Raw genomic sequence first — 23749 nt, forward strand, 5'->3', positions numbered from 1 at the left:
CTTACAACAAACCAAACAAATCAACCCTCAATTCTTAAATATACACCACACAATATCCAGTTTGTAAATTAACAAATCTATATTACACATACTTCAATACTGAATAGTTACTGTAAGTGCACATTAGATGACTGTTGATTTAATATCCCTTTTTAATATTGTCTGACTGATACACAACAACCATGCCAGGTCATAAAAACACTAAAAGGTAATATCAAGCAACAACTGTGGCTGAATTCTAAAATACTGTATACTAAAACTGTTTTTTTTTTTTTTTTCATAAATACAGATCTATTTCACAGACGTACATTGACAAATTCACACAGTTACATTACATTTTTACTGACAACAGAAGACAGGCACACAACAATGAGTCTTTCAGGAGTAAGTTAGACATTTTGAGGAATACCCTTGTAGTAAATGTGAAGCTACAGCTACCAGTTGGTTAGCTTGGCTTAGCATATAGACTGGGAACAGGTATAAACAACTAGCCAAGCTCTGTGTAAAGGTAACAACATTTATCTATAAGTACCTCTAAAGCTCACTAGTTAACACATTGTATCTTGTTCTTTTAATAAAAAAAAATCCAAAAAAGTGTAAAAGCAACAAGTTGCTGTTAGACTTTACAAGAAACAGATACAAAGTGTTAATTTGTGTGCTTTTGAGGAGCTGGATTTTGTTACTTTCAGACAGAGCTAGGCTAGCTGTTTCCACCTGCTTTTGGCCTTTGCTAAGCTAAGCTAACTGGCTGCTAGCTTCAGCTAAATATTTACTCTGCAGACATTAGAGAAGTATCGGTGTTTTTATCTAACTCTCGGCAGAAGAAAGCAAATAAGTGGATATTCCACAGTTCTTTCAAGCTTATGTTACCTATCAAACATCAGATATGACTTTGCTCTACATAATTTCTACAATCAACACTTGCGTTCCCCTTTAACTTCCCTTGTTACTGTTATTCAGATAGAACGTGAAGTGAATTTTAGCAACAGCATGACTGACAAAGTCAATTTAAAAAAATGCAACTGGAAGCAATTCATGTCCATGTGAGTTGAAAAATATTTCACCTTGGCGAAAAATTTGTAAATATCCATATCCATTTTTTTAAACTGCTACATTAACATACAGAAACAAGGGGAAAGCACAGAGAGCGTGGAGTGAAATAACAGAAATAACTGGAGCCTCTGGTGAGTTCTGAGTTCAGTCAGAGGCTGAGCTGAGCACAAACAAAGAGGAACACTCCCACAGATATGGTTGGTGTGTCCATTGCTAACAAGCTTACAGCTCATTTGTGCACAGTTGGTACAATGCATTGGTTCTTTGGGAAAAATAAATACAATACAGTGATGGAATTAGCACAAATGACACAGGGCAAAAACTCTTCGTGTTTGAACACACCTTAATTAGCAGTGTGTTGAGATAATTTTTTTCTGATCTAAAACTGGACTGAACTGGATGTTCCCTCTTGCGTAAACATTTAAGTGACTAGTCTAACCTTGTAAGATGAAAAGAACAACGACAGCATCGTTGTGATGGGGCCAGTCATCCTTGTCACCTTGCTTTGCTTTGGATACTTATAGTCAGGTTCAACCTCATTCAGCTGATGAGTTTGAACATGACATATCAAAGAAGTATTCAGGGAATATTTTTCACTCACAATCAAAGGATGTAGGAGTTGAAGCTCATGTCAGTCTACCAAAGCATCATCAATAAAGGTTCTCATCAAACTGCATATATTACTCTGTATCATGAATCTGTTTTAAAATGTAATGCAGAGCCTTCTATTTAGCTTTTATGTGTTACAATAAAACAGACTGCTACATAAACAGCTTGTACAGGAGAATTTTATGTTCCTGGCAAAACATTAAATCTCACATGTTGCATGAACAACATGAACAAAAATTACAGAGACATATTACCGATATTGTAGCCACAATGTAATCAGTATTGCACAACAGTCCATAGTAATTTATAATATGTTACACTGTATACTTACTGTACAATGTTAAATGACTCCACACAAGTAAATGTAAACATTCATGGACTGAATTGCTTAAAGGCATTTCCTCTCCACAGCTGCTTTGCAGCCCCACAGCCAGTGAAGATTGGATTGAAAGTGTCACTTCAAAATACTGAAACAGGCACTTGTCAGTGATCAGCACAAAACTGCCAGAGTGCCCCAAATAATAAAACACATGAACCTTACCACAGGCTCACAATCACACACAAACGGGAAGGCTGTACTGAAAAAAATGGAAGGCAAAGGGCAATCAGTCTCTCATGAGAGTGATAGTGCAGAGAAGGGCATTTGTACTCCAAATCCATCATTGTGAATCAGCATCACACTGGTCACCTGGTCTGAAGCCTCAACCATTCGGTGTGTATGGAAATGAAGTGTCCTGCTGGTTATAAGCCAGTCTTTCCACACAGTGAGGAAAACAAAATGTTGCTCTTTTGTTCTTTTTGGTTGCCAAAGAATATACTTTAAAACATGTATTTGTCCACTCACATCAAGTGCTCAAATGCAACCTCATAATGCATTTTCTGGTACTTTTCTTTGCCTGTTATGTCACTGCACACACTAAGAATATAAATAATGGGACTTTGTGTTAAAAACCATCAGCTCCATTTCTTCTAATGGTTGTGTCCTTGCACCAGCCTTGTTCATTTGAAGCTGCAGGAATCCACTAAGTGATTTTTAATCAGCACATAATCACATCAGATTGTGTGTCTGCTGGTGCAGTTGACATTTGGATCCCTCATCTAACCCCATTAATATGTGACATTTTGCTTTGTCCAGTGTCAGAGCATACTGGGAACTTAATAACAATTGACCAAATGAGCCATAATGATATGACTAAATTTACCTGTAGATGTGCACTGAGTCATGGCATGAAAGACAAATATTCAATGACCCTCTGGTTCAAATGTGCAGAAGCTGTGCTTTTAAAGCAATGCGTTTGTATTTTTGTCACTTAAACCTATTTTTTAAAGAAGCATGGAGATTCAAAGCTGCTTAGCAGGTGATTACTGTCACGCTGTTGTCATATATCTTTTTTTTCTGCGCTGTCATCACTGTCCTTTGTCCCTGTTACACTCAAGCATACCATCCTCCACGAGTGCATGTGTTAATGAGGAAGTTTCATTATTCTAGAGCTTACATATGCTGTGTCTGCCTGATGTTTGGCACAAGAGTATTTTGAACAGCGCGTATGTCTGTATCACTGTTTGTGTGAGTCAAATGCTAGACAAATCGTCGTGACAGGAGGATGAACCCCGGCGCGTTTTCGGGCTGCATCGTGTCAGCATGGTGATCTGTGTGCTGAAGTTGTTGCTGCTGCCAATAGATGGATGTTGGTATTTGGTGTCAGAGCTCATGTATCTCTGCAGGTGCCACCTCCGCCATTTCCTCTTGATCTCTCCTTGGACCTGCGATGGATTAGAACAATAAGAATTCTGGGTAAGTCTTTATAAACAGCCAGTGATTCACCACCTAATCTTGTATAGGTGTATAAATGAGGAACAGAAAGGAAGGAGAATGTCAAAATGAGTAATTATGACTCACATTTAAAAAAGAGAGAGAGTAAGTGTCTCTTTGTAATCATTTCACATCTCTTTATGGTGACTTCGTGTCTCATTTTAGTCATTATGCATCTTCTTGTGGTTGTTATTTGTCTCTTTGTGTTTGTGTTTGTAGCATTTTGTGCTTCATTATAGCTGTTTTGTGTCTTTTGTGATTTTGTAGTTGTTTAATTGACTTTCCAACAGACAGGTCATACAGAGGCTACTGTCCAGGGGCCCTCAGCCTGTAGCCCAGTGCGCCCATTCACTAATCCATCCATGCCACAAGCCAACTGTCTATCACATTTTGTCTCTGGTGGTGGTAGTAGTGGGGGGGTGCCCTTCCTCAAAAATGCCCAATTGTTACCCCCTTGTTCCCCATGGTCTTGTTGTCTTCATCTGCACCTACATTTAATTACTAGTGTGAACCTGCAAGTGTTTTATCAGTACTTAATTCAAACATGGTGGCTTGTATAATACAAAAAAGTTTTAGTAATCACCTCTGAATTATTTATACTGATAGTTTCCCCATTTGCAACTCTCTTCCACTGTCCTACATAAGACAATAACAATACAACTCATACCTGGGTCACAAAGGCTTTGAGATTTGTTGTGTAGAGCATGTGTGAGCATGTCCCTCTTTCCATGCAAAATAAACTGTCTAGAACATAAGATGTGATGCATTTTACATTAAACAGAAGAAAAACTAGGTATTGCACGGCCACCAACAGCAGCCAAAGCTGAAAAGATAAAGGACAGAGATAAACATTAAAAGATTCCACACAACTACCAAAGAACAAGAGGTTTCCAACTCAGTGAAGGAATATGAAAAATAAACTCTCACATAAAGCTTACTTTGCATTCAGACCCAGTAAGACAGAGGAAAGTGAACTAAAAGGTAAAGGGACCTTCTGCAGCATGAAAATAGAGGGAGTGTTAGCGTTGCCTCACTGAGATGATAAGGCTTTTTTGCTCTCTATCTGGCAGGTTTTGCTGTATAGAGTAACGTTATTATATTGGATGTGCGTCTACACTAAGCCAATTTTCAAATCTGTTGCAAAGCACTGATTTGAAAAGCTTTGCGAAAGATCTTCTTTTTCCCCATTCGAGCCACATTTTTTTGAATTTTCAAAGTATGTCATAGATTGAAATGGTACTCTGCTAATTGCACTGCCAAGGAGACAGATTTAAAAAATAATTGCTATTCATTTATTTAGTATAATAATTGGGAAACAATTTGACCCAGACTGTGAACATGCTGTTTTGGCTAGTCTGAAAATTCTCTAAAACATTTAATATTTTGTATCATTACAGGTAAAAGGCTTCATTGTTAATAAGTGGCTCAACTGATATGGTTTCCTGCCTGTGTTTGGAGATTAGATACTCCACATCTGTCTCAGGTAGTATATTCACTAGTGTCCCTTTATTGATTATATCAGAAAGTAAAGCCACTTGGCTGCAACTAAGTCGTGCATGTTGATTTATGTGTGTGGCTTAATGTACAGTCCTTTTGAACAACATTTTAAATCATACCCATTGTAAATCTCTGGACTATGACAATGTAAAGACAATCTCAGCCTGTGTGGTCACTGGAGATACAGCATGTTTGGCCATGCACGGGCAATTACTCACTACTCTGGCAAGCTTTTTTATTATATGTTGATGGGTGTATTGGGGTGGAGACCTGTGGAGCTGTCTCTTGTTTGTGTTTTTTTATATACATATAGTGAAAGAATGGTCAAAGCCAAGGCAGTGAAGGAAAATATATCCAAACTAAGCCCTTTGTATGAGTCAAGCTCCAAAAACACTGTATCCTACATTCCCCATAATGCAATTCAGTAATGTTTCATTAGCACAGTGTCAGACTTTTAACCCCTGTTTTATATTATTTAGTTAGAGGTAATGAATAAGCACTTCTGAGGATTTTTTTATATTCTGGCACAATATGTTCATGCCCTTCATTTAATTTTGTTTTCATATATGTGAAAATGTCTGTAATTTCTGTCTTTTGTTGATATTATATTTCATGTGTTTTGTTGTGGACTGTATACCACTCTTGAGGCTCCATTAATTTAAAAACTACACCACCAAGGCTCAACACCTAACAAAGGATACCTGGAAATTGCATCCAAATTAAAATTCAGGCAGCATAGTGTCAAAGCTTGCCATCCAGCCCATCACTGTGATTCAATCTGGCCCAGCACTGGGAACATAACTAATCTGCCCACAGAGAGCCTCTGCAGACATCACTGAATAGCTCCCTGCCATAAAGGATGTGCTTTTTACAGCCTTCCCACCCTGCAGGCAGAGCATAGAAAATATACTGCGAGGAGGTCCAAGGCTGAAATGACCAGCGGTGGTGACTCATACTCAGAGCTCCGTCCACCTTTCACGACTGTATGTGTAATCGTGGGGGAGCCACAGAGAAACTACATTTTCTGGGAATTACCACAGCAGCACTGTGGGCAATCTCTGCATGGGAATCTTGAGATATAACAGTGTTTATTTGACTGTTTACATCACTGTGAGGGAGGTACCTACCTCTCCGTTGAGGAAGCAGTAAAGGACTGCAACCACAAAGCCCTAAAGGGGAGGAAAACACAAATGACAGAGCTGTAATAATGTGTGTCGTGGTAAAATCTGTTCATCTTGTCTTTACAACTATTTGCTAATTTAAGAGTAATGTGTGGCATTCATGACACATAAAAATGGATTCCACCAACAAAAACAATGCATACCATACGATTGCTAGTTTATATTAAGGAGAGATGAGAGGAATGATGGGAGGAATGTGTTGGAATAGTTTCCTTGGTTTCCAGGCGGCCTGTAATGCAACTGTGCTGTGGAGCTGCACTCATTCCTCATCCTTATGTGATGAACTGAAATAACACTGGGGGCTTAAAAAGGTAACACTGCCACTGCATCAGCCGGCAAAATGCCTGAAGACCTGCCACAGTTTTCTGCCGGGGTTTTGTCAATAGTAAAACAATTTTACTTTGGACCTGGACCTCTGTTTCAAAATCATTATTTTTTTTCAGTGTTGGTTGACCCTCTGGGAAAATATTTCACAAAATGCATCTAATTTAAATACTAATTTAGGAGTTTGAAGTGAAATTTGCAAAATGTAAAACTTAGCATTTTGGTTTTGCAATCACTTGTTTTTAAAAAGTTGATATCAAACCTGAAATGACCCAAGAATCAAGTCAAAAACTAGCCGTAGTTCAGTCTTCACTTGCTCTGGGATGAATGCAAACACAATAAAATTGATCCCAAACAGTGGAATCAAAAGCAGCGTTGATTTGGCCAGTCTCCTGAAACGACAAAGGAAAAAAACAAATTCACATTTCTCCCTCAGGTGAAACCAATTTTAAATCTGTCTCTGTATATGACAATAATGAAATGCAACTCCAGAGCACTTTTCATTTTACATTTCAACTCAGAGGAGTTGGATGGGCCAGAGATGGAAAAGTACATCATTAAAAATGTCAGTGGGAAAATAGCTCATGCGTTGCAGCTGGCTCTCTAACACAGGAAAAAAAAATCACTTAAGCACACAGAGCACTATATCTCTGCATAAAGCAGCTGCCAGGGGGAGACTTCAGTGTTCTGAGCGTCATGTTAGGCTTTTCTTTTCTGAAGTCCAAAAGGATTGGTCATCGTGAATTGCTCTGAGCATATAAAAGAGTTAAAGGGAGTCACAGAAAAAAAAAAGAAATTTACAGCACCAGTTGTACCTACAGGACAAATATATGCATTTTAATTTCAACTTTCTTTGCCTATTCAAGATAATCTTCATTCATTGTGCGAATGCAGTTCACTTTCACAGATTGTGGACTGGATTTAGCCCAACACAGAAAACTGGAGAGGATTCCCAGTGTCCTTAGATGGATCAATAATATTTCATCTTATCTCAGCTGATGAATATTTTATTCTACAGCATGAAAAAGACTTGACATTAAACTCACGAGTATTGGTTGGACTCGTTTCTTCCGATATCTGGGCAGTTGATCTTCTGGCGAAGTATTCGAATGATGCAGATGAAGAGAATAAAGTTCATCTGTGGACAATATTCAACTGTGAGGACAGGATAGGGGTCTTTTACAGAGTAAAACAGGGTTAATGCTGCTGGTTAATGATTACATTTTTCCAAAATGATATTCCTAGATAGAAAAAGCTTGTTCCAAAGAAAGTCAGTACTTCTCCTCTACGTTATTTTCAGTGTTTTATCAAATGGATTTAGGGGAATGTTTGAAAAATTCAGCTCATAGAAGCCAGATGCTGAATTTTATCTTGCTCTGACTGGATTGTGGTGCTGCCCTGTGGGAAAATGAACATTTCTAAAATTGTTAATTTGGTTTGGACCTCTGAACCGGCAACACATCGCACACACCATGATGCACTCACAAGCATCACTCAGCAGCTGCAGAGAGAAAGAGACAGAGAGCTCTGACAGCCCGGCCACTGATGCTGATCCTAATGTGAAATAACACAACTGAACCTGCTTTGTCAACAACTGCTGCAAGGAAAGAAAAAACAGACAAAGCAGGACCTCAGTAAAGGATGAGAATTTCATCTCAAAGACCATTTGCTTTGTGTATATAATGTAGTCTTTTTTCAAATCTGATGGTGCAAACTGTGAATATCAGGTTGTTCATGTATTAGTACCAATAATACCACTATCATGTCTGTAGAGTAAATATGAAGCTACAGCCAGCAAGGTCCAAAGGTAACATCTACCTACCACCACCTCTCATGTTCAGTAATTTAGAAGTTATACTTTATTTATTGTAAATATGTAGCTGTCTGGTGTTTTTTCCCTTTCAAGTGTGATAAAGTGTCTTAGTGGTTCTTACAGTTTCCTAGAATTTTCTTGAAAGGGACTGACATGTAAATTTTATGGGCAGGCTCCTTGTAAGGACAGTGTCGTTTGGTATCAAGAACTGGGAAAATTGAGACAATGTTTAAGTAGCACAACTACTTAATTCAAATTAATTTTCCACATAACCTAGAGAGTCTTGAGAAATTCAGGGCACAGCAGGAGAGGTGAACAGTCTGCAGTCATGCTAGCTCTGTCACACTGCGTAGGCAACACCAAATGCTTTTGAGATGCGTTTGAGTGACAATGCTAACATGTTGCTGTTTAGCAGGTATAATATTTACTATGTTCAACCTCTTATTTTTTGTTTTGTTGTATGTTAACATTCTATACTAATTTGCCATACCTGGAGCGATGCTGCTAACGTCGAAAAATATGAATAATGTAAAGAAATAAGAACGCAATTTAACAAATGTGGAAAATAAAGTGGAAACATTTAAACGTTTAATAATGATGAAATGTTTACTTGGGGTGAATTGAAGCAGGGAAATGAAACAGTTCTTTCAAAGAAATTCGACTTGAAATCAGCAACTGCTTAGAGACTCAAAACTCAAAAAAGAAATTGAGCTACTGTCCCTATTAAAATTAAATTAAATTAAAAGCAATAAATTAATTAAATCAAAACCAAATTAATTTATCTATCAGTAAATCTTCTATAGAACCATTAGGAAAATCACAGATCTGTATTATGCAGCATTAATACAGCAGTGCTATAAATGCTGGTCCTGATGCAGTTCCTGTACTATAAGTAATTTTTCTTGGCACCACTGCTTGTTGAACTCATCTCTACCCTTCTCTTCACACCTCTCTGAAAGTGTCTTCTTTTATTACTCACACATCCACATTGCTTTCATTTGTTTACTCTCTCTCTCTCTCTCTCTCTCTCTCTCTCTCTCTCTCTTACACACACACACACACACACACAGTCAATGCAGATCAGTGATTTTCTCTCTTTCAAGGTAAGTTATTTTAAGATAAATATGTTAAATATGAAGCCAGGAGCCTGTTAGGGCAAGGGCAAGCAGCCAGTCAGGTTCTCTTCAAGGGTAACAAAATCTACCCACCAGCACCTCTAAAACTCACTAATAAAGACATTAAACACAAGCTCAGAGATGAGAGTGACACTGATCTTCTGATCTAACTCTTGAAAAAAAGCAAATAAGAGCATTTTCAAAAATGTCAAACAAGTCCTTGAACATCCAAAGTAGATCAAATGCCTGACTATTTTTTGGTGAATCAGACCAGTGCATCTACGAACATCCCTGTCTTCAACCTCTCTGTATGCATCTCCACGAAAATGGGTGAAAAGACAGCAATGAAGATGCTGTAAATTAAGTAGATGATGACTTGCCAGTCAAGAAAAACAAATTGATAGAGATTCTCCTGCCAACTTCCCAAAGCGAAATGAGAACTTTAAGGTCATGCTAACCTCTCAGTTGCACTGATAGGACTACCAAAAAGATTTGCAGCTCAAAAGCATTCACATAAATTACACTGACAGTTAAGTCTGGGGTGGATTGATGACAACTGACAAAGATGTTTTCTCTCTCACTGGCAATTAGTTTTACTTTTGGAAAAGTCTGACTTGGGAGCTCAGTGTGCCTAAATGTTGATGTAATATCAAAAAAAGTGCTTAAGGCTTGTAAACTTACCAGTATTGATGCTAAAATAGGAGTTTTAATGATCCACCAGAACACATCAGTGTTCTCTATTATATCCCAGCACCTGGTAAGACATAAAACAATATTCATGTACAAGATGTTGCAAATCAAAGAAAAAAATGTTTAAGTTCATGCTGGCAATTCCTTTGAGTTTGTCTTACCCCACATCATTGTAGTAGGCTTTAGCAATGCTCCAAGCTGTGATGAAAATTGTTGGACCTCCTGGGCATATTAAAAAAGATATAAAAATGCACAACAAAGTTATTATGGCATTCTACAAACAAGGGTCACAACCTGTAGTTCATCTTCAGCAGACAGTTAAAGGCGTAGAAAGGTGTAAAAGGAAGACATTCTTACCCCAGCCAATCAAAATATAAGCCCAGAAGTACTTCCTCTCGGAGAAGAACGAGACGGCCAACAATGCGTGAAGATAAAGGCCTTCTACCAGCAGCCAGAAGAAACTGGCCATTATACAGTATTGGAAGAACACAATCACTGCTTTGCAGCCAACCTGGCAATGGACACAGTACACAAAAGCATAACACAATCACCTACTGAGACACACAGGTGGATATTGAACGAGAACAAAATTACAATGAAGATATTAAAGTGCCATTTCATTCCCTTTAGTGATGAAAAAATGAGAAAAAGGAACAATGCATAAATTGATTCTTTTTCTTTTGGTACAGGGTGCCTGTATTCTAACGTTAAAATTACACAATTCATTTTTGCTTTGTGACTCAGCCAAGAACACTAACACAAACTCGTGCATAATCAAGTCAAACAGCAGGGACAGAGAGTACCAGCAACCACAGTGTCTCACATAGCAAACTGAGGGCAGCAAAAGTCAGCTGACATGACCTTTGTGCATATGATTGCAGACTAAATCCACCTCTGAGCCTTCAGTGAATAATAAATGGCAGGCTAATAGTGAGGTGATTAAAACAGGTTTTTCTACACTGGAAAAAATCATTTTTTATAGTCTAATGTTAGCAGCTCTGTTCCCTAAAATATGTCTAATGATGGGAATTTCTCAGCCATTTCAGTGAAGCAGTGCGATAAATGTAATGTCAGTGCATGAACTGTTGGACTTGAACATGTAAAATTTGGTCATCTTCCTTGCACTGGGTCACTAGTAATTCATTGATTTTAAAAGTTGTTCATTCAAGAACTAACTGAACACTTTTGCGGACTTTGTATGTTTGTACCCAGTGGCTACATGACTGGTTAATAAATCATGCTAATAATACTAATGCTTTATAGGTCAGGTATAACAATAATTAATCATTACAATAGCTGTATAGTTCCTCAGGATGACCCTCTGATGGACCATTTGACCACTTTATTAGGAACTAGAAGGAACAACTTTTTGGCATGATCCAATCAGATAATCATGTGGCAGCAATGCAGCGCATAAAATCCAGGAGATACAGGTCAGAAGCTTCAGTGAATATTCACATCAAATGATAGAAGGGGGGAAAAAATGTGATCTCAGTGACTTTGACAAACATGCCCGTCTGGCATGACCAGACAGGCTGGTTTGAGTATTTCTGAAACTGCTGATCTCCTGGGATTTTCATACACAACAGTCTCTAGAGTTTACTCACAATGCCAAAAACAAAAAAAAAAAACATCCAATGACCAGCAACTCTGCGGTTCGGCAGTTCTGTTGATGAGAGAGAGTCAGAGCGGAGTGGACAGACTGGTTGGAGCTGACAGAAAGGCTTCGGTGACTCAGATAACCACTCTTTACAACTGTGGTGAGCAGAGAAGCATCTCATAATGCACAACACGTGCAGAGGACCATATCAGGATCCACTCCTGTCAGCCAAGCACAGAAATGTGAGGCTGCAGTGGGCACAGGCTCACCAGAACTAGACAGCTGAAGAAAGAAAACATAGCCTGGTCTGACGAATCTCTGATGAATTCAGCTTTGACAGCATGAATCCATGGACCCAACCTTCCTTGTGTCAACAGTCCAGGCTAGTGATGGTGTGGGGAATGTTTTCCTGACACACCTTGGGCCCCTTAATACTAATCATATTAATCAATTATAGTTTGGATGCCACAGCTGATCTGTATTCAACAGTATTGTTGCTGAGAATTCACCATCTTCTAATGGCTACTCAAAAGTTCTCTCAAACTGGTTTCATTACTTCAGTGGCCTGCCCAGACACCAGACTTGAATCCAGTAGAACACCTTTGTGATCTGGTAGAACCGAAGATTTGCAGCATGAATGTGCAGCTGACAAACCCAAATAAATGATGTGCTGCAATCATGTAAACATAGACCAGAATCTCAAAGGAAAGTTTCCAACATCTTGAATATATACTATACCATGAAGAACTGTTTTGAGACCAAAGGGAGGCCCTACCCAGTATTAGTATAAAGAGCTGGGTGAGAGTGTTTTACACTGATTGTAAGCACCACAGAGATATAAAACATATAGTTAGATGGTAAAATGTAATCTCTTCCCAAACCAGAGGAAGCAAAGCCAGCAAACTGCAGAAATATTATAGCCAGCGAGGGACAAGTGAGGAAAGCTGAAACAACCATGCAGGATAATACAATCAGCTATATTCTGGTTAATTGACTGCACAACAGCACAACCCTTCCATCAGGATGGATGAATTCATTCAAAATTCAGTTTTCTCTTGTTGAACACAGAGTGCGGAGGCTGCTATTGAAACTGCTATTGTTAAAGAAGGACACGTATAAAAGGTTCATTTACCAGATGCGAGACATGGGATGAAATGGGAGGAGAGGCAAAGGGACAGTGAATGATCAGGGACGGACTGATGGATATTATAGATACAGCAATGCGGAGAGTAGAGCAGAGATGTAAAGATAAAAATATGATTAAAAAACACAGAGTGGATGTGAATGAGACAACAGCAGGAACAACTGCACCATTTTTGTTTTTCTTTCAGACTGAGCTCATCCTTCTCCCACAAGACAAAACAAGGACAAACAAGTCATGACCTAACACTGAAAATGCTACACCTCTTACCTCAACTTGAAATGTGTCACAAGATAAATGGACTGCAACATAATGCCCGAGCCCCTGCAGAAGAGTGGAACGCTTCATGGATACATGAGCATCAATCATCACTAAAGCTGGAGAAGTGGACGTCAAACAGCTTCTCATTCATTGTTTAGTAGCAGTTTCTTGGGAAAACACTGTCATCATGTTGTGGCCATTAAACTGATTACAGAACCATATGTATGTCACATTGTAGTGGTAATGCTATGGCTTTATATTAGCATATCAAGCCACGGAAGAATATTATAATATTTACTCTAGTATATGTAGTATAGCTAAAATAAAATTTAGAGGCATTTTCTGTATTATTTCCATGCAATGCTACTTTGTAGATCTACACAACTCAGTTTCAGTGGGAAATATTTTGCTTTTTCCTCTACTACATTTATTTGGCACCTGTTGTCACTTGTTTGCATTAAGAGGTTTTCACAGGAGTCAGGACAGGAAGAAATGCTGCTTACACAGTCTATACAATGTGCATGTACGTTATATGTATGTTTATATAATTTATGCAGGAATGTACTATAATGTATATACAATAATGTATGTGTATATGTTATTTTATTTTGTCCTTTTTCTTGCTTTTGTTCTTGCTGTTGTTATTAAAAGGGAAAATGAACATTGAGAAATGTGGTAGTCCAAACATTTAGGAACCACCGATATGTTATTATATGGGAATTTTGGACATTTCTTTGCAGACTGTAATTTATCAGCCTAGAGGAAAGGAAGAGGCTGCTCTGTTTGCACACCAAGAAGGAGGCTGGGAAGATTTCCACTCTTTGCTCAGCTGATAAGCACTGTCTGAATCCAAATGGCATCATGGGGAGCTAAGGAGTTCATGTTATTACTACTTACTTAAGTTAAAGAGATCTGAATTCTTCTTCTACTGTCTATATTGGGATGAGCTGCTTAACCATGCAAGCGATAACTTTTTTTTTCCAAGTAGAGAAGACTTGGCATATTGACAGAGGATTTCACACCACTCTGCCTCTCATAAAAGGCTGGTAAATTTGCTTGTTGAATCAAATACACACGGGTTATATACAACCGAGAAATGTACCTTCCTTTCTTGTTTTGTTTGGATCTACTTCTTTAGCATAGAGGTAAAGTTTCGGACAGCTCATTAAAGCAGCTGGCAGTGAAGCTGACAGGAATTTGGTAGCCTATATAAATGAATTCCCACTTGGCATGTTGAGGAAATGGAGGAAAATGGACCCAGATGGGCTGTCTGAACCTTTCTGCTAGTTCTAATACGTGCAAATCAGTGCAAATTGTTTGCCAGAACTCCATTTTAAAAAGCCTACCATCTGTAACATGTAGATGAATGATGAGTTATTTTGCTGCTGGAAAAACACAGGGAAAAAGATGGATTTTAAATAAACAGACATGCACACACACACACACACACACACACACACACACACACACACACACACACACACACACACACACACACACACACAGTGACAAGCGCACAGGTACCTTAAATAATGCATTTGTTTGAAGCTTCCCCACAGCGATTATATCATGAATTAATCTAACGGGTCACAAAGGCAAACAAGCAACTATACAAGAAGGGTAATGATCCAAGCACACAGAACACCTACACACACACACACCCACCCACACGCATGCAGAGAGTAACTGAGCCAACAGTTGTAATGGAAGTAATGTCAGGGTCGTGATGAGCGCTGTAGCACCAAACCTATCTCTATAATGTCTTTTTCAGCCAGCCCATGACAGCAGCTGGCTCCTGTCAACACAATAGCTCCATTAACACACTGGAGTTGGACAGAGAGCTCACTAACAAATACACTCAGACTCCTCTTGTCTCTGGCCTCTGTGGCCACATCATGTCACGTAAACTTCATGTTCGTAGGCCTAACTGTGGCCTCAGGGGCCCACTGGCATGTAGTTCAGCAGTATGCTGTGAGCTGCTGGTGGCAGTGGCACAGAAAGCTGACCGGGAGACATCCAAACACTGTCGTTTGATGTAAGTCCAAGGAGAAATGGCTTGTAGGCCTCACATAAGCACAGTTTTGAACCAAGAAATTAACATATTTAACTAGTGTGTGATGCTGTTTGTTTTATGTCAGTAGAATTTTTGTAGATATTTTTTTCTGTTTTCTACATGTATACATTTTTCTTTGAGCGGTATAGAAATGAAATCAAACTTAAGGATGCCAGTCAGGCATTCCCGCATCCTAAGAAGTCTCCTATTAAAATATTCAGGACATCTCTCGTTTCTGGTGCCAGTAACTCAAACTCAGAGCCAATATCATCTGAGTATCACAGTTTATTTGCATTATCAATATCCATTCAAGTGTTCAATTCCCATCTAAAAAAGGAGATTGCTTTGAGCTTTTCTAAGAAAATAATATTTGGAAATACCCAACCTCTTCATTCCACCTTTTTTATGGTACAAAATCTTAGTATGTTTCCTTTTCACTACATATTCAGGTTGCAAATCTTTAATAACTAAGTTTAAGAGATCCTGTAAGTTGTATGTTTATGTTAAAAACAATAATGGTAGAAATAAACTCTAATTTAAATAGTTGCAAGCAAACAATTAAAATAATAATAATAATAAAAATAAAAAAAACAGTATGGAAAATACAAGATTTAATTTCATACATTTGATAAAATAAGCTAAATCTTAAGGTGTCTGTAATAAATGCTGCTATATTTGAAGATGCAGAGTTGATTATCTAACGAGGTGGATAATTGTAGCAGTATAACAGGAGAGACAGTCGACTTCGTATGGAGGTGATAGACCTGAGACAGCCTTTTAAACAAACAATAAAAAATTCAAATTGCTTCTTTAAACAGACCAGGAGCCTGTGTAGAGATGTTCAAATGAAGGGGTGGGAACCTAAAGATTCAATCTGATTTGGATTCTTCACAGTTTTATTGAGAGTTGATTTTTCATTCAAGAGCAGTTCTTGATTCAATTATAGAAAAGGAAACACTCGTGTCAGGCTTTTACTCCAGACTAAAGACTTGAATGACTGGTCCTTAGTCAACTAAACTGCACAGTGAAATGTAACTGGCAGTGATGCTAACAGATCTTGATTAAATTTGCTGTCTTTGGAAGAGAAAGAAGCAGAAAAAAGTGATTGGAAGTGACCAAGTTTGCAGAGCCTCATCGCTGTATGGACACAGTTGATGTTATGAATAACACACAAAAGTTGATTTTTGGAATCTATGAATTGATTCAGAATTGTAGAAGACTCGTGATTCTTGTTCTCTTGTGCTCATATGTACTATAAAACTTTCATCTAATGATACGAGCCTATACCTAGACTTGATTTTGACTTTAATGGAGATGGTCATTTCACAAAACCACTTCAATTCACCTCTTGTCTCCTCAAACAGCAGCACTACTGAAATCCATCTTCTCATCCCCATTTGAGCTGACATCTCTCATTATGCGGTTTAATGGGGATAATAATTAGCCGACCAGCTCTGCATCACTTCTGCACACCCTGAGTGTTCAGCGTTCACCTGCTGAGCTTCTTACAGAGTTTGACGTCTTTAAAGTTCAAGGACACCGAGAATCCCCTGAGTTGCTCATCCCAAAAGACCTACAGCAAAACAATTAACTCACAGAGCCTGAGGAGCAGTTGTCCACCTCCCCGACCTCGTAGAGCACCACGTCCTTGACGAACACGGCGATGGCCTTCAGGATAAATGACACAAACAGATGCATGTGGATGTAGTTCCTTGTGCAGTGGAGCTTCCTAGGACACATGGTAAAAGAGACACAAGAATGCAGGTCATTACAAGAGAAAACACACACAGTTGAATTCAATTAATTAATTATTAGGGCCTTTATGCTTATCACCTAATGTCCGAGGAGTTAATAGTTTAAACTGACAGCAAATCACAGACTGAATTACCTCCTAATTAAGCTCCTTAGTTCCTTTTGTCACTGTGTGGTTGGGTCTGTTTTAGAGCATAATGAATGCTTTTTATAGTCCTTCACACACCGCACCAATAAAGATAAGAGAGGTGGATTTCAAAATTGCTAATCGGAAGCATTTCTAAATCCTCAAGCATCAATTTTTGAATACTTCTTGATTACATTATCATGCTTGAGAGGATTAAATGATTAAAGGGAGAAGAAGGCAGTTGTGTCGGGGCTCCCATTAGCTTCATTTGTTTATGTCGATGGTGCTTGTTCCCAGGGTGGGAAAATATTTAGCTGCGATGTAACACAAACTCAACCGCTTAATGTCCCCCTCGGGAGTCACGAAAGTTTCATCTAACCTTATCTCACAGCCAGGAGAGCTTGTTCACATTCTGTCACAGCTGTTTAAAACACCAATTTTTATATGCAATTTCCCAAATTTCCTCTTCACTGCAAACTGCAACTGTTATTTCATCAAATGCTTGTTTTCTCCAACTGCGGCTGCAGTGTAAATGTGAACATTTCTTGCCAGTTTTAAATATTTAGAGCATTTTTGTGCCTGAATGAAAGTGAAAATGATCAGTAAAATGAAAGTGATGAAACATCACATGTAAAATAATTAGCGTTTTGTGTTTTGAGTACAAATGTGGGATCTAATCTCTGTCATTATGCTAGTGCTGCCTGAATACAATAGGCTACCACAGACTGTAATTTCCTATTTTAGCTGAGAATAAATACATTTACAGTGTTACAAGTATATTTTCCTGTTGAGAGATGAAGAAAGAAAGAAACATTTTCTTTGAAGGCTATATTGCTGAGAGCACAAAGAATGAATGACAGCATTTTATCTTCTGAAGAACATCTCCAAAGTAAGGCCATTTCTATCTCTGAGCAGCACAGAGAGACTGATTCACGCTTTTATAACTAGCAGGATAGACTATTGTAACTCTCCTCTCTGGTCTGCACAAAAAAAACCCCAATAAATCAGCTACAATTAATTCAAAATTCTGCTGCACGGCCGCTGACTAAGACCACATATTACACCTATTCTAAAGTCTTTACAATGCTTTCCTGTTTTTGTATTGATTTTAAAATTCTTTTATCAGTTTATGAGGCACAACATGGCTTTGCTTTTAGATTGGGAAGCAGGAAAGCTCCTCAGATCCTCCTCTTCTTCCCTTTTAGCTGTTCCCCAAAGCAGAACAAAAACATTAGGTGATGCTGCTTTCAGTCATTACGCTCCAAGCTGCTGGAACAGCCTTCTAGAGGCTCTGAGCTGAAAATCTGGCTTATATGTAGGCTACTGTTTCATAATTTTTTGGTTTCAGTATTTATCATCATTATTTCCTTTCTCCGTTTTTTTCATAAATGTTTTACTTTTGATAATTATTTATTTTATTCTGTTTTATTTTATTAACATTTTATCGTTTTGATTGATTGTTGAGTGAATTTGATTTTCGTGTTCACTCATGGTCATGACCCATCGCTCATGGGATTGCTCAGACACATTAATCGACAGCAAACCATTGTATACTTGCCACTGTCTAACAGCACAATATATTGACCTCATACAAATTTAAACAGCCTACATATAACATCCCCATGAGATATGGACAACACTGGACATCAAATAAATACATGTAAATGTATGCACAGCCTCAAATAAATATGCAACAATTCATGTCACTTCACACATTGTTCGATTGATTCAGTTCAATGATAAATAGACCTAAATAATATATAGATAGTAATCCATGCAAAGCAAAAGACTTTCATCGATCAAATTTTATTTTCTTGTATTTCATTTTCCACTCAATACTAAATGTTTACAAATCATCTTGTTGTCATCCTCCCCTCTGCATCTTTCCATTTCAGTGTTTAGTGGCAACATACAGCATCCTATCTGTGAGTGATTTCTTACTTTTAGACAAATTTGTACATGTTTTTCTCATTCATTATCTTTGTTAGGTACTAACGTGTTTCCTGTTTCAGGATTCATTCCTGCAGCACTCTATTGATGCTACACCTCAACTGTTTACAGCATCCATCATTTTCCAACAGCAATATATAGATATTTACCGTACAAGTCAATTGCCACCCCTCCCCCTTGATGCTTTACCTTTCATGTGAGATCACTAATAAAAACAAACTGTTGATGATAAAACACAAACCTATTTAACCCCTGAGGACGGGGAAAACCATTCTATTAAATATTTACTCACATTCGCACAGGTAACAGGTGCCCTATATATACTGTGGAGTTGCCATTTTGATCAAATTTGCCATTAAGACACATATGTTGAGGCTTGTACTTCAACAGACTGTGGTCAACCAGCACAAATGTGACAGTCACCTATCTGCAATGTCTCCCTATCCCACTGAAACCCCTCCCTATTATCCCCCAAGCTACCCTCACCTCCCACTGCCCCGTCATAACTCTCCTTCAGGCTCAAATCTGTTGGTTGCCGTTATTTCACACTTTAAATTTTTAGTTTATTATCCTGACCTTGGCCTGCCTTGTGGCACGGATTCGTGAGAGCAAAGAAAACTCTCTGGTGGTCTCACTTTCACACCTTGTGCAGGCTTTGTGGCAAACATGAAAAGTAACTCTGATCACGGACTAACTCAGTAGTCAACAGTGTAGTAGCGGTGGCAGAATATACGAGATTCTTGAAAAATGCTACCAAAAAAAAAGTTATTTCCTATACTGTATGAGAAACTCACGGTTGCATACCTTCCGCCAACCAGTCCGGTTGCAGTTTACATGCACGTCTGTCCAGAATCATACAGTAATATACATGTAGTGTAGATTTTATAAGAATTTAGTAACTGTTTTTTTTTGGCAAAATTGAACTTATAACTATTTTGACATACATGATTCCAGTGAATAATTTTTTTTGAGAAATATGCTGTCTTCAATTTAAGAGCCCAGTATCACAGTGGAGTGCTGAGTACTGACAGGGAGCTTTGTCACATGGTGCAACAACAATCACCTGAACCTCAGTATGAGCAAAACTAATGAGCTTGTGGTAGACTACTGGAGAAAAAGGGAAGCCCCTGTCCTGGTTGTCATCAAGGGAGAAGAGAAGAGAGGCAGATCAAGGTATTCCTGGGATCTAGTTTTCTAAAGGCCAAAAAATGTGTTTTTTTTGAAGTCATAGTGACTTTTGACCAACAAAATCTAATCAGTTAATCTTTGAGCCCAAGTTAATGTTGCAAAAGTGAAAAATTTGAAGAAATTTCCCGAAGTCATGGATGGATGGATGTATGTACTGGAGAACCAGAGAACATACTGCTTCGGCTGCCAGCAGCATGGAGGCATAAAAAGAATGTTTCCCTCCCACACTGTGGCCCTGAACAGAAATGAGTGGGTATACAAAAGTGACTAGATGGTAAGATGAAAGAAAGAAAAATATGTTTACTTTGGCTATGAATTAAAAGAGATGAAGTGAGAGCAGAACAAAGGGTTAATATAACGATAAGAATTATTTCACAGCAAAGCAAATGACTTATTTACTGTGTGTTCAGTGACGAAATACAGTACACAAGAATAAATATGTCTACAAACATAGACCACACATCTTTTAGACATAAAAAGATTTTTGTCTGTTCCTTTTACCTGAGAGATAGGAATGGCCCACAACAAAGAGGAAGAAATCTACATGCTTGTGTACTGTTTTTATTTTCTATTCATTCCTTTAGTGTGAAAACTCTGCACTCTAAAGCTGGGATCTCAGTCATTTTTGATATCAAAGTGTAATTGTTGAGGAGCTTACAACAAAACCCTGACTTGTCAAACAGGAAACATCAGTCTCTATACTTCAGTCGTATAATCTCCAAACCACTGCAGACATGTGTCCTCAAAAGATCAATGTTCATCAAATTTGAGTGACAATTTCATTCAGAAAGTATTTGTATCTTTCTTCTTGTCTTTCCTAGTAAAACATAAGCCTTCTCTTTCTGCTTGGATGTGAGGCTGCATTTATCAGAGATGATCAAATCACAGTAAAAAGTGTTTGATGTTTGACAGATACACGTCAAACATGCAGCAGGAAAAATGTCAGTATGCTTTAAGGTAAACTGCACATACTAATTCTCCACACAGAGGGTTCTGCAGTTCTGACTGCTTCTGTTTCTTTTCCATCCTATCCTCTTATTCTTTACTAAACAACTAAACCATATGAATCCAGGAAGAAGATTTATCTACAGTATGAGGATTTATTACAAAAGTCAACAGCGCAGATTGTTGAGCAAAGATGGTTGATGCACAAGATGAGCATGGTGATGGTTCCTCGTGAAATAAGCAGCAGACCTCTTACTGTGTGGTATTTCTACGTACCTGAAGATGCAGAGTATCACAATAGCTGTCGTAAGAGAGATGAGGGAAACACTGTGGCCAATGGTGTAGCCAATCTTTACTTGCCAGAAAAACTTTCCCTGCGAAAAGAGAAACAGCATCAATACAAGTCATGGTGAAGGAAACAGATGCATAAATGGCTAAGACTCTGTGTTTGTGTTTACTCACTGTAAAATATAATCAGAGACTGATTTAATTTCTCAGTGCATCAGTGTTATCCAGAAAACTTTTGGGATGATATCCAGAAATATTTTGAAAAGGAAAAAAAAAAAAAAGTTTCTACTTTGCTGCAACTTGAATGTCATTTGGGTCGGTCTATCACATCAGTTGCTGTGTGTCGAGCCCTGTCAGTCTCAATCCTAACCGGAGGAGAGGATATAGGATTATAGTTACACTTTAACACCCAAATGGTGTTGTTTCCACTTTCAGTGGCTTCCATTATTCAAAATGAGCAAAAATCACCCTTTTATTAAACTACTCTTAACACATACCCATGCGACCTGTTATGAGGAGTCATGGTTTTATATTATTGTAACAGATCACAAAGTTAAGATCAACACCGGAGGAAAACACCTTTACTTTTTTATTCTTCATGAAACCTAATAAATGTAATTAAAAAAAATGTTGTAATCATCTGAAAATAAGCTAACTACGATGGACACCAGCAGGTGACCAGCAGTTTTTGTCTAATATATTTTCATAGGAGCTAAACTGGATTTCAGAAAGCACTGGCTTCAGTACATGAACATTTAGATCCGTTCAGAGTAGCGTCACAATGTTACTGTCATGGCACTGTATGTTTTGTGCTTGATGAAAATTAGATAAAGAACTCTGAGTTCTGTGGCACATTATCAAGTATGCAGAAAGATGGACATCAAATTCCTTTTAGAGTACTTCAGCAGCCAAGTCCCTCTTGACTTCCTGCTTCTGTGAATCTGGGAGCAGAAGGGCCACCAAGAAGGCTTTTACCACCCTGTACTGCACATCCACTCTTCACCCTGCTCCACTTTGGTCAACACAGACAAGATTAGCTCTCTCTGCATTGCATTTAAACTGTACAAAGCAAGACCAACATGTGATGTATTTATTCCCTTCCTGCCCCTGAAGGCAACATGAATACAATCTAATGACTCATAATGCCTGATAACAGAGGCAGGAATTACTAACTGACCCGGCCTTGTCAATGAAAATTAAGTGTGTTGTGCTTCAAAGACATGTGCCCGCTACAGTGGATAAAGATGGATGTTGACTTAGCATACTGGTACATTCACTTATAATTAAGTTAGTATTTTTTGTTTCTTTTAAGATCATAAGGAAACTTAAAGGAAAAGTCAACACTGCTGAAATTCACGTTGCTTTCATGCCAAGAGTTCAATTATGTTATCAGTCTCTTGTTGGTGGGATTAAGTGGCTATAATCAGGATAGTTAACACTGCATTAAATGATTATGTGTCATGTGAACGGGGGTGCTCACAGTAACAAACCCACACATAATGATCACTCTGCAGTCCTCCACAGCTCTACAGATAGTTTCAGCCCATTGGCAGACAAGGTTAGCCACTAGCTAATGAACATAGTGGAACATTTAGCAGCCACAGAGCCAGATATGTCTGAGAGGAGTTACTGGAGAACAAAATCAGAGCTTTAAAAAAAAAAAAAAAAAAAGCGAATACTGAACTTACAGTTTCAGGTGGATAACGCAACTTCAAACAAATGCTAATGTTGCTCTACATCTGCTGGATATGTAAATAAGTGTTTGCCATATCAGCTTAAAAGGTGACGATGTGTTAGAAATTGTATTTACAGCTTCAGCTATTGTGGTTCCAGCAGATGATTAGTTTAGGGGGAAACAGCTAGCCTGGCTGCCCTCAAAGTTATACATCTACCAGCACCTCCAATGCTTACTAAAACTTTACAGTTCATAACTCCCAATTAAACCACAAAGACGGAAGAGTAATTTTTAAATTTCTGTTTATGTAGAGATTGAACAAGCGAGCCCCAGAATTGCTGGTATACTTTTTAGCTGTGGACACACCTAAGCTAGCCGTTTCCCCCCTACTTCCACTATTTATGTTAAGACAGGCTAAGTTAATTGCAAGTTAGCTCCAGCTCCATACTTGACACACAGAGGAGAGCAGTATCTTTTCATCTAACTCTCAGCAAGAAATCGCATAAGCAAATTTCCCCCAAAAAAATTTTGCTTTAATAAAACTCAATCAACTTTGAATCTTTGATGGCATGTCTGACAATGTCTACAAAGATCTGACTTTGATTCCAACAGTAATCAAAATCATAATAATCATTTAAATTGCATTACTGTTCAAAGCCCTAAAATGGACTTAC

The 23749-nt window shown here is 38.3% G+C and overlaps 1 protein-coding gene across 1 annotated transcript in view; it reads right to left on the reverse strand.

The window, feature by feature from the left end:
* Positions 1-674: 674 nt before the first annotated feature.
* vipr1b (vasoactive intestinal peptide receptor 1b) overlaps positions 675-23749 on the reverse strand; it is a 47271-nt gene continuing 24196 nt past the window's right edge. The window contains exons 5-13 of the mRNA XM_071485139.1: positions 21389-21486; positions 16747-16879; positions 10453-10606; positions 10257-10317; positions 10087-10159; positions 7524-7615; positions 6740-6869; positions 6100-6141; positions 675-3426 (exon numbers count right to left, since the gene is read on the reverse strand). Of these exons, the coding sequence (XP_071341240.1) occupies positions 3235-3426; positions 6100-6141; positions 6740-6869; positions 7524-7615; positions 10087-10159; positions 10257-10317; positions 10453-10606; positions 16747-16879; positions 21389-21486 (975 nt within the window). The 3' untranslated portion in view covers positions 675-3234. The remainder of the gene's footprint in view (positions 3427-6099; positions 6142-6739; positions 6870-7523; positions 7616-10086; positions 10160-10256; positions 10318-10452; positions 10607-16746; positions 16880-21388; positions 21487-23749) is intronic.

This window comes from Trachinotus anak, unplaced genomic scaffold (assembly GCF_046630095.1).
Source record: "Trachinotus anak isolate AG129_WGS33_773 ecotype Australia unplaced genomic scaffold, CSIRO_AGI_Tana_v1 ptg000009l, whole genome shotgun sequence".
NCBI lineage: Eukaryota > Metazoa > Chordata > Actinopteri > Carangiformes > Carangidae > Trachinotus > Trachinotus anak.